We start from the raw sequence: 17,069 nt of genomic DNA on the forward strand, positions 1-17,069 counted from the left end.
TTTTACTCCATACGTAGTGATTTTCCATGGAGAAATGGGAATCTATATAGGTAACTTCTGTTCTCACTCATATTCTTGTAGCTCGCTTAATGCCCATTTCTGTTCATCAGTTATGAGTAGTTGTGAGTATAAAAGCCCCAATGGTGGAAGAACTCGTAATACCAGGAGTGCTGGCATTGTAAGGAATAATTTTAGTGATGCTTATATGGTATAAAGAATCTTCTCTACCAGCAAAGTAAATAGCTAGCAAGTAGTCCAGATAAGAACATTATCTGTAGTCACAGTTATACTACCAAGTATTTGTCTTGGTGGCAAATATTGCTCCCTCGTATAGTCATGGGTGAAAAATTTGGGTGTGATTCACAGCCTACAGCTATGTACTCTGTTCTCAGTGAGGCTATATACGTGACTAAACTCTGCAGGAAAGTCACCAAGTGTAGCATTTCGCTCTTGGTGACTGTGTGTCTTCTGTTTAAATAAATTCCTCAAGACCATCAAATCTATACTAACCTGACTTTAAGTATGGTTACAGTTGTAGACTTAGTAATTTATTTCTATTATGAAGATATCTCTTTAGAAATGTCATTGTCTCCCTTCCTTCCTTGTGTTTGCCAGTTTGTATTGTTTTTCATATTGTGTTTAGATTTTTCTTACCTGGATTAATGAAAGCAAGTTTTTATAGTTCTTTGACATATGAAATCCCCACTGAGGTCTTACCTTTTCAAGGTTTGGAAACCCTCCTTTCTGTAACATAGAAAAATAACAATTATGTTCCTGAGAACTCTGTACTTATATGGAGATGACTAATTACACTGACTTTCTTCATTTGCCGTCTTGTTCCAGTATGCCAATTAATGTGTCTGGTAGGGTACACATTAGAACGTTTAAAATTTTAACTCTTACAACTAATCCAGAAATAAAATTGCATTTGCCAAATGGAAGAATTCGTTTCCTCTTTGTCTCTGGGTTTGTACATCGTAGTAATAGTTAATCTGCTAAAGAACACAGATTTCCAAGTTGATCTTTAATAACAGACCCATTTGCAACAGAATGCCACCCTTTGGAATTCAAAAGAAAATTCACTCTGCACAGCAAGGAGTTGTTACTTGGCTGAGCTGCAATAATCTTTTACTGAGTTTTTATGGGCAAATCTGGTCGTTTGATAATTGGCAAGCCACTGAGTGCAGCTGCTCCAGTTTATTTTGTTTGTGAGGTCTTTGGGTGCTGTAGTCTTCCTAACTGACAGACTAATCCAAATGCATCAAGATGAGCACCAGGGAATGTATGTACTCCTCCTGCTGCTCTGGTTCCTTGGTGCCTACATACTGAAACCATCTGGACTGTATGACAATGCAGATAGATGAGTGGTGCTATCAAATGTTCTCTTAAAGGATGCTCTGATGCTATGTACCAGCAAATAGAGCGCCACAGGAATGCACTAGTAATGAACTTCAGCCTGCAATCAGTGCTCAATTGTGCTAATTACTGTCTCAGTGCCCTAAGAAACAATGCAGAAAACTTGAAGGTTAGATATTTGAAATATTTTTATTGGTATTATTTTTTCAGAGACAAAAGGAGCACAGAAGACTGAACTGGGAAATCTGTGGGAGTACCAACAGTTGAGCTGCAGCCTTGCTTCTTAGTCACAAAACTTGCTTTCTTCCCCCCATCTACCATGTTAACTCCATTTGCTTGGATACAGCTTAAAACGCGTGAGAGGCAGTTGAGGAAATAGTTACTGCTCATTACTTCATGTATATAAGAAAGTGTTACTTTTATGTGTTATAGCTGTGTTAGGATGGCAGAGTTGCTTTAGGCAATGTAAGGAGGTGGTGGTAGAAAAAAAGAGGCTGACACTTCTGAAACAGTAACATTTTCTTAAGCTATTAGTCAGGTAGGTTTTTACTTTATTTCCAGCTTTTGGTGCCCTGGGGCTGGATCCCATCTTTCATTTGCCAACTGGTTCAAGAAGTTGGAGAGAGCTACAAGAAAATAGAGTTTTCAAGCAACTTCCCTTTCAATTCCTTGGGGGTAGGTGTGAGCAGAGTGTCCCAAATGTAAACCAATCAAACAGGCACCCATTTGAGTTGCTACCATACTGTTTTCTGGAGGCTGTAATAGTCACTTTGTTTGCCCATGCCTCACCTCTGTTCAATCAAGCCAGTTGTGAAAAGATAACAGTAGGGTAAATAGGACTTTCTTTTTTTTTTTTTTTTTTTTTTTTTTCAGCCAATGCATAGTTTCCTTTGGGAGCATGGAACCTCTGACCTGACACACAAAGCAGGAAGAAGTCCAAGTACTTCACTGACTGTATCATGAATGCTTCAAACTGCTTTTAACATAAGATGGCTTTTTGTTTTTCATTCTCTGTAATCTCAGAGGGAATATGTCTACTTTCTCAGAGCTGTTTGTTTGGTTAAGACCACCACTATCTTTCTCTATGGGATAATAACCCAGAGGAAGAGTTTCTCAGAACTGTTAACAATCATTCTTATTCTCTCAGGAATTTCTTGGCCGTGTTAGTTGCAGCGTTGTCTTGTGCATACCCTCGCTGTTGCTGAACTGGAGCATGAATTACATTAGAGACTTGTGACTTTCACATCTGCTCTGTGAGCCTGTGCGTGCCTGTGTGCAGGCAAAAAAATGTGAAGCCTTATGGATCAGAACCATGGCATGCTTTGCAGGGTAGGAAATACCCTTGCGTATTACTCATATGAATATTAGTATTTAGAAGTCTTTGATCTATTTATTACTGCCATTCTACCATTTAAAAAATTCATTAGCCATTATCATGTGACCATGGCATCTTTTAAAACTTGCACGTACTTTTCAAAGAAGTTGATTTAAAAAAAAAGCTCTATTCATAAAGAAATTTATAGACGTAAAGGAGGAGTGTATATGTTTATGCACACCAATAAGATTTTTTTTAATCAATTTAATTTCAGTAGCACACATGTACAAATAATCTCGGCACTTCACAAGTATGAAGTTTAACCACTGAATATAAGTTTTTATAAACCCTCTTCCCTTAAAAACCCGACTGCAAACCATGGTTTCATGTCAAAGGATGTCTGTCTGGTTGTAAGGAGGTTGAAATGCTGCAGCTGATACAGGTTTTCTGTATGCTTTAGCTGTACGTTGACTTCGATAAAGCAAGGTCAGACTCGGGGTAGCTGCTGTGGAATTCTTAGCCACCTCTCACCAAAGAAATGTCCCCTGGGATCTGTACTGACATGAAGGAACTGTCACCTTTATACCATCTAAGGAAGTGAAGCCAGCATCTTACCTGTAAGGAGCTGACCCTTAGGATTATAAATCAGATGGACTTAAAATCCCTTATTATGAATTTACAATAAACTAATAAGTGTTTGATCCTAGTGTTTTTCTGCCCATTTTATCTTTAGCTGCTGTTCTTAGGGGTTTTCTGGTTTGTTTTTTTTCTTTTTTCTGACCTTCAGAAATTTCTGGAGCATTTTCCAAAATTTCCTCCTTGCAGACTTAACTCTGAGGAGGTGCCAGGTGGGCTGCTCACAAATCATGCAAAGCATTTTCATGGAGATTGACTAGGATGCTTTCTTTACTTCCTCCTAAGGAAGGCAGGAAAAAGTTTTCCACTGCTGGAATACTAGGGGCCTCTGCTGGAATACCTCTGCTCTATGACTAGATCTGCATTTGCTGCATTAGTGGAGGAAACAGATAATACAGCTCTTTGGTGGGGCTCAGGGTCTATCTGTGTTTACAACAAGGTGACTTGGGCTATTTTTGATCTTCACTGAAAGCATCTAAGATGAAAGAGGAAGTGGGGACAGATGTAGGAAAAGCAATCAGTAAGATTTCTGTTCTCCAGAAAAGAACTTTTTGAAATTTGAAGCATGTTCAGCTTTAAGAGGATCATGGATTACAGGTAAGAAAAAAGATGCTCTCTGGACTGCAATGTTGGATGTTTATGATAATGTCCAGTGAAGCTGCTAAACTATTTGTGTAATAACTACTGCAAGGAAGTTTTAAGGAATTCGTTTCAAACAAGTACATTGCAGAGTGGCAGCTCTTGGATACTTAAGTCTGAATGGCTGATGTTCATCTCGGACTGTTTGCCTACATGGAAAAATGTGGAGTCTGATGTACTGCAGATAGCTGCTTCATCCAGTATCGCAAAACCTGCTGCATTATTAGCAATGGATATCCCTTACACATTTAAAAGGTAATTGTGCTTCACAGATAACTTCCCACTTATAAGGGTAACCATAGACTAGAACAGGCAAGGCTGTGATACAGCAAATTAGTTAAGTATATGCTTAAAGTTAAGCCTATGAGCCAATCCTATTGACGCAGGCTGGGTTCAATAATACTACTCAGGCTTAAGCACTTTGCTGGATTGGGGCCTGAAGTCAAAATCTGAAGGCAAAGGATGCCTTGGCCCTGGAGATGCTCATTATGGAAAGTTGTTAATACTGAGGTTCTAGTATTCATGTGAGTTTCAGTTCCTCTTCATTTTCTCAAATAATCTTTAAATGTTATTCCTCCTGCCAGCCCCCACTGCCTGTTTTTTTGGCTTGTCCTCCTCTTATCCTTTCTCACCATTTCTCTTCCAGACATCAGTAGAGCTCATTAGCCTTCAATAGCTATAACAGAGTTTGTTTATATGGTACTTAGAAGAGAGTTTCGAGAGAGAGACTGAGACCCTCCCAACATAAACTGAATAAGATAGAAATTAGACAGTTTTTTTGAGGACAAGGACTTTTTCTAAACAATAGGGAAGTGAGAGGGAAAGTTGCTAACAGTTATTTGTGTAAACCTCCCACCCCAAAGAAAAAAGTTTCTGATTACTTTTCTTTGAGTTTTTATTCTCTTCCCTCTGCCTTTCCCCTAAGCAGTTCTGGATGCTTTAGCAAGAGGATGACTGAGACCCCATGTTTGTACTGGCCACAGTTTGAGGCTTTTGAGAGCCACTTAACAGAGAGTGTAAATAAGCCTAGATGGAAAACATTGAATTAGAAACACTGGGCGCAAAATTAATCTTTGATTAAAATCTTGTTGTAAGTATTTCCTTTACAGGGTGAAATAGCTTTTCAGGGTTATCCTTTGAAACTGAGTAGATTATGATTTTTCAAGTAACAATGGTTTTTTTTGTTGTTACCCTCTTTTTCCCTCCTAGCATAAAACCTGAAATTTTCAGAAGAAAGAGTCTTTTTTGATCAGCAGCAATTCCAACAGCAAGGAAGGACAGAGAGAAAGAGACAGAAGGAGAGATGCGTGTTTCTGTTTTGATTATTCAGAAAGAATCATCATGAAGCACATCTTTGAAGTATCAGCCTGGTAGGACAGAAGAAATTGTATACTGTTCCTAAGTGAAAATCAGGCAGCTCCATCATAGTGACATGCATAACAGGAATCAAAAACTGAAGAGTTCTTCAAGCTGGGTGAGAGAATTCCAGTCCAGAGCAATCATTTGTAATAGACATCAAGCCATTCCTGCAGAGATTGTAGCTGGTTGAAAGAACAGAAGAAACTGAGATGACTGAGGTGTGTTCATTTGCTCTGTAGTCCAGGTTGCTTTTTCTTCACACAAGGGAAGGCAGCTTCCCCATTACTGTCACACATCTGAGTATGTGCAAATTTTCTATTTCCAAATCAGCACTATTATAAAGAAGTCGGTGCATGGGGCATGCTGTGGTCTAGAAATCATGGAATTTTTCAAGGCCACAAAGTCCAGATTGGGAAGACAACAGAAACAGTTTATTTTCCAACCAACATAAAAATTTCTCGGCAGTGATTTCAGAGATTTTTTGGGGGTTTCTTTTGTTGTTGGTTGGTTGGTTTGAAATTTTTTAAACTATGCCAATATTCGCATTTCTATACCTCTAGCCAAATAGATTCAGAGACACTTTTTTTTCTGTTGTGTCATTGAAATGCTTCATGAATTACACACCTCCTCAGTGATAAAAGAACCCAGTATTGCCTTTTCTAGTGGTGTATTTAAACCCATGTGTGCGTGAACAGATATGATTAAAATACCATAGTAAATAGATGGAAAATAGTGCATAGATTTATAAATGACACAAAGGGACAGAATGCTTACTCTACTTTACACTAGGACAATGCAAGTGACTTGTATACAAGGCATGTCACCATTTTCCAAGAAAGCAGATTACATCCAAAGATTAAAACCCAGCTAGACTTTATTATCGATGTAGTCTCTTAACCATGAGGCAATGACTAGTCAGCTGTGTTCCCAATAGTGGGAGACAGCAGAGTTTTCATCTAATTCTAGCATGATCCATTCCTTATCTTACAGTATCTTGAACCTTTATTCACCAAAATACAAGCAAATGGGGAAATGGCTAGTGCTCTTTTATGATGTGGTGATACCCTGTCTGAAAGAATAGGCAGTTAAGCATTTTTTCAAGAAGCCGTGGCCAGTTTCAGAATTGAAATATGTAGAAAGCATTCCTACTTTTTCTGCCCAGCTACACTGGGCATGTGCTGAGGATGTATCTCTGGCACGTGTGAGAAAATCATCACTTGTCAGTGCTTTCCAGCTGGATGTGGTGGTTCTTGTCTCCACTGCTGTTAGGCTGTGGATGAAAAACAGAAGATGATTGTACATGCAGAACTTCCATGGCTGAGCCTCAGCACATAAAATCCCTGTTCACATTTGGACTGCTAAAATGCAGACGTGCAGAAAGCCTCCACTAGCTCGTATTGCCTTCTTATTGCAGAACACAAATATGGCCTGAGGAAAGCATTCTGAGACAGGTTACCTACAACTGTGGGGAAAAGAGAAAATCAGGAATAATTCCATATGGGAGGGAAGATAAGAGTCTGGGAATTGTGCCCTGCATAGGTGGTTCTGATACCTTGTGGCAGAGTGTTTGTGCCTGCATATGGCTGCCCAGGTGCCTACTGAGAAGTACCCAAGACTGTGTTACAACATCAGGCTCCTACCAAGGAGACCCTGCAAACTACTTCCTACAAACTCTACAAACTAATTCCTGTAAAGTAAGGCATTTCTCTTTGCTATGTTTTATGAACTGGTCACATAGGTTATTTATTCTAAAAAAAATATAAAACCAAACACAATGTTAATTCATGCTGCTTGTCAGTTCTCATGTCCTCAGTGTGATTTTTTTAGCTCTATCAAGCACAATTGTGTGCAACTCTGAAGATCTGTTACAGTTTCAGCAAACTGCAAATTGACCACTGTGCTCGCAAGTCACAGTTCTTTTCTTAACTAATGCTATAGAGTGAAACAGTGGAATGTACGTTGTTGTGAAAACATTTGACTGTGAGAAAATAGATTATTTTTTTCCAGAAAATCTCTACAACAAAAGAGTAGGGCTTCTTTTACAAAGAGATGTACAATACGAAGCATTTGCTTTAGCGTAGTGTTACCACCAGTTAGCAAAAATTTAATACATCTGCTGAAGAAAAGAGTTACTTTTGAAAGAAAAGGGATTATTCTCTTTATAACCAGTCACAACCCCCCCCTCCAACTTTTCCAACCTTTTTTCTTAAACCAGAACATTTTATTTAGATTTTTTTAAAGTTAGAACATGAATTTTCATGTTTAGACATGAAAGGTTTCTACCAATAGCTCATACTTAACTGAGAGCAGTTCTTGTAGAGAGATCTACAGCTGCTTTACATCCTGCAGCGAAGTGGATACCTAGAGTTGTTTGCTGCCATTTGTATAATAATAGTGCATATAAGTGAACAGGTCTTAAACATGGTCGCACGTCTAAATCTTCTTTTTTTTTTTTTTTTTTACAAGAAATTTCACAGAGAAAACAATCCTACAGAGGAATAAGATTAGCTATACTATATTATTTTAAATGCTGCTGGAAATTAATCTGTTATTAAGCTACTATCTTCGCTATTTTCAACTAATTCTCTGCCACATCAAGTTGAGGGGGATGCTGTAGCTGTACAAAGCTCTTGTTTCTATTATTCACTCTTAAAAACGGCAACTTGTTATTGTCATTAAAACTCCCTTGAATATGCACTGCTCCCACCCACCTCTTATTTCAACCACTTAAGGAATGCCTAGTTTTAAGAGCGGAGTTCAAAATTTCAGGGTAGGATCATTCCCTGAGGTAGGTCCTCCGTGTTCTTCACAGGGTGAAGGACCTGTGGCATTACCTTGAACAGCTGAGCTTTTTGTGGCATTACCTTGAACAGCTGAGCTTTTTGTGGCATTACCTTGAACAGCTGAGCTTTTTGTGGCATTAACAAGAGACTGCACCTGCCTGACTCCTCAGCTATTTGTTGATCAGGGACTGTGGCCTCACCCCTCTCAGTGAAGCCGGTTTTCTGTGCGCTAACTTGTACTAACACTGCCGTGGTGTTAGGTGCTGGGCAGTTGCTTTTGCTCCTATTCAGAATTTTCCCTTTTCTGATAAGCCAAAAATACTAATTTAATGTGACCCAAACTTGCAAATAGTTTTAGCCCCCTTCATGCTGCATTTTTTGCCCAGTTTTAGTGGTTGCGTTTTTGTTGGTTGTTTTTTTGGTTTTTGGTAGTTGTTTGTTTGTTTTAAATAGTGCACACTGGTTTGACGGTTTGGTATTGAGTTTGTCTTATTTATCCTTGTTTCAAATCTGTGGGCAGGAACTGTGGACAAAATATTTTTTTAAAAAAAATGTCCTGCTTTAGAGAGCAAAGAGTAGTGCCAAGTTTAATTACTGCAAAGAGTTGTGAAGCTACCTTTTTTCTCCCTGTACAAAAGGTACTTGATTCTTCCTAAATAGTGGCAGTATGAAGAATCCCTATCCAGGGTAGAGGACCTCTGGCTAGTTTGAAGGCTGAGGCTGTGAACCATTTGCCGTAAGTAAGGACGTTCAGGATTTACTGCTGCCAGGTAACAGTGTCACAGGCTACGCTTAACTCTGTGCAAAGCTTCTGTGTCTATGAATGCAGGTGCAGCACTTTGCTGTACACAAACAAAACTGCTCTACTCTAAGAGGTGATGAGCTTCAGGTTAAAATCGTCATGGAAAATACAAAACCATAAGAAAAAAAAGAATTCCCACTGGCTAGGGGTTCAGTAACTAACCAGAAAGTTAGTAAATTAATTTTCTTTATATTTTATATGAGTATTGATTGTTTTAATTCCCTAGAGCCTCTGAAAATCCTTAATGTAGTCTGCATGTGGGCTGAACTCAAGAGGAAAGCCTCCTCAAATAGGCTTTGACAATTAATTAGTTACATGATAAATCACAACAGGGAATAAACAGTCTTGGCTATGTAGGACCAAGCTTTTTCATGCATATTCATGATTTCTTGTTTTAAACAAATCCACAATATTTTTTATTGTTTTGTTTTAAGAACTAGAGTAAATGCCACATTGCAATCTGAAACAGAAGAAAAATTTGTAGTGCAAGACCTCATTAAACTTCAACACCCATTTTCTTTTTGTTAATTTTTTGTATAATTTTGTCAAATAGTGGCAGAAGAAAAATACATTCCAAATCCAAGCCTGAACTGATAGCTTTAAGTTTCTCTCTAATTGTTTTGTCAATTTTACCCACTGGATAAATTGAGGATAGCCTGGAACAATTCCCAGGTGGTGAATAAACAAATCAACTAACTACACTCTCTAGTGTGCCTGAACAGAAGCCCATTTTCTATTCTGAAAAGGAAAGATAGTAGCTTCATTTTGTTTCTAATAATCTTTAACAATCAATTCAAATCTTAGTTTTCAGTCTAGTTCCTGGTTTTCAGAAGAGTTCCTAGAAAGGCCAGTGACTTTTAGTGCTGTTATCTTTTTGAAATTCATGCTGGTTATGTGTTTATTTGTTGGTGTGATTCTTATAGTATAAACAGGCAGAATTATCTTATATATACAAAGTGATGATCATAAAGCCACTTAACTTAATCGATAACTAAAATAACATTTCCTGAAGAATACCACACTGGAGCCAGCACGCGAGTTGTTTATTGGCATGAGTTAGTCCACAGCATTCAACTTATTCTCCTGAGGAAAACACAACACTTGTACTACAAGTACTACACAGAGAGTACTCAAAATATTAACCATTTAAATGCTGGAAAACAAGCTAAGGTACAGAGTGATCAGTGAGATCATGCAGCGATTGTAAGAATACATCTATGTACAAAGTTAGTCAGGAGTGCATAGAAAGTTGGTTTAGGCATGATTTTTCAAAAATGATTGCTGCTTTAGTTGCTTCAGCATTTCTCAGCTCAACTTAAAAGATTTTGAAGCGTTGAGCACCAACCAAGCTAACTGAAGCTGGGGTAATTAATTTCTGAAATGTTTATAAGATGAATCAGAGCTGTAGGTGGAGTAAGTGGACAGGTAAGAGGAAAAGCAAACTTTTTACTGAAAGGCTGCCTCTTCTTTTGGGAGTAGAAGTGGATGCCCAGAGGAGAGAGACCTGATGAGTGAGACAGTAACACCTCTGCCGAGTAAGGGCAAGGTGCAGAGTGCTGGCACTCAAGGAAAGCACTGTACCTGGAGAATGTGGTCCTTGGTGGTGGTTTTCTCAGTCACAGGTGAAGGAGAATGGCATTCTTTGAAGATCAAGTGGAGGAAAGAAGCGCTGCTCACCGTTCTTGCCGTGTAAAATAAGGGAAACAAACTGAATGTTCGAATCAGAAATGCATATGCTGCTATTTTTGGTGGTGTAACAAGTGGATGTAATTCCTGCTCATTAGTTTCAATGGAACTCTGTGGCACACACTTGAAAATAAGCTGTTCTAATTTAAAACGCCTACCTGAGTATTTGCCTAAAGATCATTGTCCAACAAAGACCTTATGTTTGTTTTCCATTCTAAGATAGATCTGCTTACTCATAAGTTCTTCCTTCATTTTTAATGAGGGCCAACAATTAAAAATTCTTAGGGTTTATTTAGAGAAAAACAGCCATTTCTGTGAACCTCTGCACTATTATGCTTATTGCACTATTTTTTAATAGTAGTAACTTAGACAATTTTTACAAATAAATTTAATTTGCTTTTCCAAATTGTATCTTCTGTGAAATAATAGAATGGAGTTATTTGTTCCACAAGAATAAAATAACAGTTTTGTCTGGAGATGATTTTATCCATTTTTTTTTTCCTCTCAGTTTTTCCCAATGTGTGTTTGAAAGGGAATGGTAGTTTCTTCCCGTTCATGTAAACTGCTTTTTCTTCCTACCTCTAAGAGCAGAATTTAATAGGAAGCAAAAGCCATAGATTGGTGCATCTTGTTTAGCAAATTCTGAATTATGATAAGGATTTGCTTGATTTTTTTTTTTTTCTGATTAAGATTTCTTCCCGATACTTGGTCTCATTAATGACTTTAAAATACCCAGGAAACTGAAATTTCCTGCTTGATGCCTGAACTTATATGCCTAACTAAATAACTTTGAATATGGGCTGTAACTGTTCAGAACCTTTGAACATTTATTTTTATTTTATATCTGCTTCTAGGTACAAACAAAAGCAAAAACCTGCAGAGTGATCCATGGTAGCAAAACATAATTTTTAGGGATAGACCACTTCCACTACATAGCACTGCTGAGAAAGGTTAGTGCAAAACAGCTGAATAAGAGGAGCAGGAAACAAATGACAAAGGCAGGGAAAAAAAGGAAACTTCCACTTAAATGTATATTCTTATCTGTTAAAAAAAACTATCAGGTTTTACATGAACTGTCAATACTTTGCTGCAAATACCAAAACCCGGCTGCATCCTGTAGACAAATTCCAAGGCAAGCATAAGAAGTTATTTTTCCTTGAATTAAAAATATTGCCTTTGTCCGTCTGGAATTCGATTTCAAATAATCAAGGTTCTTCCAAAATATTTCCATTCACCCATTGAATGTGCTGGTGGCTACCAGAATCTCATGATTGATTTCTCATTTCTAATAGATGTGCTGAAAAGGCGAAGTAGAAAACTGACTTCTTGTGATATGGATACTTTGAGAAGTAATTGTGTTCTCATAAAGCTTCACATGCTTCAAAGGCAGCTTTGAGGAAAAAACCTCTTCCTCTATGACCTGCTCCATGGCCCACTGGGCTAGCAAAAGTAGTCTGGGTTACGTAGATTCAGTCCTTTGACACCACAGGCAGACACAGCTAAGCTTTTCAGGAAAGAATTAAACTCCTGTCTTAGAATTACTTTGTGAAATCACAAAATAGCTCTTTCACCATTTTTGAGTGAAAAAAAAGAAAAAAGGTAATTTGATGCTTCGTTAAGCAAAATCAGTATTAGTCCAAATTCAGCATTCTTGATTTCATTGTTACAGCAGGGATAAAACTGTGACATCGTTACTGGAAGTATGAGCTATTTAAAGAGTTTGTGCATGTGTGTGTTTATTGCTAGGAATGCTCATCTTACCAATTTCAGTGTACCAAATGTTTTGATTTCTGTCAGTGTGGGTTTTTTCAGTATTACATTAAGTAGTTAATTGTAATCCAAGACTCTTCCCCATTTAATGCATCACCTTTCTGTTCAGATTGCCAACACATTTCTGACTAACTTTAGCTCTGTGATGGCTACATATCTGTTGTAGGACCTGAACTGGAACTATTAATTTCAAATCACCACATTAATTACGTAATTGTGGCTGCATTTGAAAAGATAAATTTCAAATTCCGAACTATGGAGTCTCCTGGTGTTTCGTTGTTTGAGAAATACAGTTTTTAAAATATTGTGATTGCCACCTGGTAGTTAAGGAAGATAGTCTCGAGGTTCAGAGACCACGCAGAGGTGGGAGATGTGAGCCCAGTTCCCAGATTCCCTTGGAGACTTTGGTAAACTTCAATTTCTGTGTTTAGTTCTCCAGCCACAGGAAAGGTGATAATGAGTCCTTCCCCAAATTTTACCCCATTATTTCAGTCTCTAGAGTGTAAACTGTCAAGAGTTCTTTGCTGCTCTTTGTTCATCTGTGACACAGAGACCTTGTGTTACTTGAGGCCTCAGGAAATACTGTAATATAAATGCTTTAAAAATTATCTGCATGTAAACTGCACATACTGTTTATTAAATAACTTTTGATAACAGATATGAGCTTAACCAGAAGCTCAGATGAATGCTGGGTTCTGTCCAAAACTTAAAATAATTATAATCTTTCCAGCGTGGGTTTGACTTTAACATTTGAAAATACATATATACAGTATTTGGCTTGGGGTTTGTCTTTTAATTTTTATTCTTAACCACACTGTTCTAGCCCAAATAGACCCTGTGTAGGAAATAGGATATGCATGAAGAGAATTGCATCTTCTTTCCTTGTGTCTGACAGCAAGATCAATAAAAGCAGCATGACAAAAGTAATTTTCAGGTCTACTAGTGGAACTGTCTGTCCTAGAGACTGAATGCTCTCTGTTATGTTGAGCATCCATAGCTTTATCATTAAAGGAAAAACAAGGAAATTTTTCATTTGTGAGGCCATTTCCTTTAGGGGCATTTAGCCAACTTGTAGGTCTTGCATCTTGAAGAGTTAAGCCTGGATATGTGGGCATTATTTGTTTCAATTTCTCTCCTAGGATGTGGCAAGTTGTATTAAGAACTCAGCTAAGCAATGGGTAGGCCTGGGAATGAAAGGAGCTCTAAGGTAAAAGATTTGGTTATGAATTTGGTTATGGTTGAGTGTTTCATGGCTACCTACCAGAGATATTTGAATCTCAGGCTTTAACTCAGCCTGTGCTTGGGAGTGTGAGCCAGGTGCAGGCTCGTCATGCACATCACATTTTCCTTTCCAGTATTTTCCCCCAGCATGGAGGCACCTGATTAGAGTTTTTGTTTGGCTTTGGCTCAGCTAAGCTTAACTTCTACTTGAGACAAAAAGGTCTGAAAAGTTTGATTTATTATTATTTTGGTATACATAAACCTGCCTAGGGAGTGGTGCAGAACCCACTGACATTAATGGTCGGATTCCCACAGACTGCAGCAGTCTTGGGGGGAGGGGAGGAAGGCAGGGAGGAAGGCTTGAACTCATTTTAGGGGTAAAAATCGGTGAAGCACGAATGTAATGGCTGTTCAGGACATGATGTTGAAGCCTCCTTTGAGGACGGAGTAGAGCTGTATACAAGATTTAATCTAATAATATCCTCGTCATAATAGAGGAAAAAAGCACAAAGCTATCAAGGTTAAATATATACTTCCTGTAGGCTATAGTTCCTGTGGCATCGCTAATTTTGGTGGCTTTTCTTTTTTTTAATGTCTTACTAACGATGCAAAAAACGCTGAATTACTGAGCCCCAGGAAACCTGGAACGCTGTTTTATGTTGCTGTAAGGCAACTGAGGGCTGTCACTGTGCTTCGCGCTGGTCTCCAGTCGTGTCGGGAAAGGGACGCATGTTCCTCCAGCCCCGGACCCCATCTCTACCGGACGCTCCCTGACCCCGCTCGGGGGTCTCTCGGGGCCCCCTCGGAGGCCAACGCCGGGCAGCGGCCACTTGGGGTTTCACGTTCCCCAGCCTTCGCTCCCCATCCGCCCGGGCCGGGGCGCCGGGGCGGGGCGGAGCGCAGCGCGGGGCGGGGCCGCCCGCCGGGGCCGGGCCGCGGCCGCTCGCCGGCAGGTGCGGGCAGAGGCGCCCCCGCCGCCGCGCAGCCCGCGCCGGCCCCGCCTGGATGTGCGCGGAGGCGGAGGAGGCGCCCGGCTGCGCGCAGGGTCCCGCCATGGCCCTGGCTTTCTGCGGCGATGAGGGCAACTCCACCGCCTACAACGTGGACCACGGCGTGCTCAACAACGGCTGCTTCGTGGACGCGCTCAACGTGGTGCCCCACGTCTTCCTGCTCTTCATCACCTTCCCCATCCTCTTCATCGGTGAGTGCCTGCTGGGCTCTCTTGCCCCGTCCGCCTATGCCTTCCGATCTGACCGCTTTTCTCCTGCACACGCCGTGCCGCGTTCCCCCCGCCTTGCTTTGTCTTGCCGTGGGTTTCCCTCCCCCGCTTTGCCGTGTCGCCGAGTGTCGTGTCGCCCCCCGCTTGCCTGGCCTGGCCGCGCTCTGTCTCCCCTGGCCTGGCCTTGCCTTGCAGCAGTGCGGGGGGACGGGGGCTGCACAGGCTGTTCGGCCGCGGTGCGAGCTCCGGGATGCTCCGGTGACCGCCCCTGCCCGGGCTGCCGCCCGCACCGGCCGCGCTCCCGGCAGCCGTGCCCGTTTCTCTCTGTCGGGGCTTTTCGAGGCTGAGCAGCCGGCGGGGATCCCTGCAGGTGAAACCCCCTTGCACAGGGGATGGCCGGATGCTGGAGGAGACTGCGGGATTTGCCTGCAGGTTTCGACTAGCAGCGCGGGAAGCAAAAATAAACGTGCTATTAAAAACCGCAAAACCTGGCAAGTAAGTCTTAACGGTATCAAATACTCCCTGCAGTTACTGAGAAGTTACAGCAGCCGGGCAGCCCTCCTCATTACCGGTAACGACTAGGAGGGCTGCCCGGCTGCTGTAACTTTTGTCATAGCTGCAGCGGGTATTATTTGATAACGTAAAACTGGGGTTACCGGTAGGTGGCCCGGTGGTTCAATACATGGTGTCTGTCACTGCTTTGAGTTCCATTCTCCGTAGCCTGGTCTGTCCTCCAGATAGCCATGGCACGAGCTGCGGGATTTAACACTCGCTTCTGCTGATCATAAAAGGTCCGGGGCTGAAATAACAGCACAACTGTTAAAACAGGGTCAGCTGAAGAACTGCCATGGGTAATCTGTGCTTGCCTGGCCTTTCTCAGTATTGCTAATTTTCACCTAGGTCGAGAGAATGAGTCACTTTTAAAGAAAAAGATTGTGAGACAGAGTGTAAATTATTTAATTAAGTGCATTGAAGAAAAAATAGTGTATGTATTATAGCGTTTGAGCATATTTGTCAAAGTGTTCATTTGTTGTTCATTTAAACTGGTAATATATTTGAAAAAATGCTTAATGCATGTAATTACTTGACAGTAATTTGGTAAAAGTATAGGAAGGCTGTGTCCTGTCTGCATTGTTGATTTTATTCCGTATGAATTGAAGCAATGAGAACATACTTCTGATACATGCAGGTTTGACAACACAGTCGTGTCAACTTTACTATGGTAGTTTGCTACATACATGGCTTTTTTATATACATGCAGGAGCTTTGTAGGTCACTCTTGTTGTTGAGAAAGCTCTTTATAATTTTCTTTTCCTGTTTAGGATGGGGAAGCCAGAGTTCCAAAGTACATATACATCATAGCACATGGCTTCATTTTCCTGGCCACAATTTACGCTGGATACTGACTTTTATCCTCTTGTTTGTGCTGGTGTGTGAAATTGCAGAGGGCATAGTGTCCGATGGGTAAGTGGATGTCTACCTTCTCCTGATAGCACTGAGCATTTTCAAGGTTTCAGGGTAGGTATTTTCTCCCTGTCTAAATTCTCATCTAGATCATATTCCTTGTCGTTTTAAACATGTAATCTGTATTCTTGGTGATTAACCTACCGACCTCGTATCAGAAATTCCACAGACCTTGCCAAGTTATGTACGCATGCAGAGCTGACCTTAATCGTTTTTTAGTTCAGCTTAATGACACTGTCTTTCCAAAGAGTAATCATAGATAGATCCTAACAATTCAAGCAGATGGTGACATTTTCGTTATGTGTTTTAAGTCCAGGGACCCAGTCACACAGTCTGTACTCAGGCAGAACTCCGCAGTGCACGGTAGCTCACACCATTCTCCCACAAACTGACTTCTGTTCATCTTAATAAAAGGAGCGAATCTGCTGGCCTTATCTCACACCCCATAGAGTTTTTTGTAATGTTTGTGCAGTACATCACATCTATTACCTTGAGCACAGAAACTCACATTATATAAGCATGATCTATTGTTTGTTATTCCACTTAAGATGTCTTTAAACAGTAATCAGTAGGGAAAATTATTCCAAGTGAAACAAGTGCTAGAGGAGAGTCATTTGTTATGAAAAAAACTAATGTTGCATAACAATGACTATAATCATCTTCCTCCAAAGAAAGGTCTGATTTTCATAACTGTTATGAATTTGCAACCCAAGATTTATAAAGTTGAAGCTCATCATTAAATAAAACAAAACCTCTCCATTTAGCCATCTATATAGCAACTATCCACAACCACTGTGAAAGGCACTGCAGTATTCTGCC

General features: G+C 40.3%; 1 protein-coding gene across 1 annotated transcript in view; it reads left to right on the forward strand.

Moving 5' to 3' along the window:
- The first annotated feature begins 14,544 nt into the window (after positions 1-14,544).
- ABCC8 (ATP binding cassette subfamily C member 8) overlaps positions 14,545-17,069 on the forward strand; it is an 80,373-nt gene continuing 77,848 nt past the window's right edge. The window contains exons 1-2 of the mRNA XM_065635829.1: positions 14,545-14,768; positions 16,109-16,250. Coding sequence (XP_065491901.1) covers positions 14,573-14,768; positions 16,109-16,250 — 338 coding nt within the window. The 5' untranslated portion in view covers positions 14,545-14,572. The remainder of the gene's footprint in view (positions 14,769-16,108; positions 16,251-17,069) is intronic.

This window comes from Caloenas nicobarica, chromosome 5 (genome assembly GCF_036013445.1).
Source record: "Caloenas nicobarica isolate bCalNic1 chromosome 5, bCalNic1.hap1, whole genome shotgun sequence".
In the NCBI taxonomy this organism is placed as follows: domain Eukaryota; kingdom Metazoa; phylum Chordata; class Aves; order Columbiformes; family Columbidae; genus Caloenas; species Caloenas nicobarica.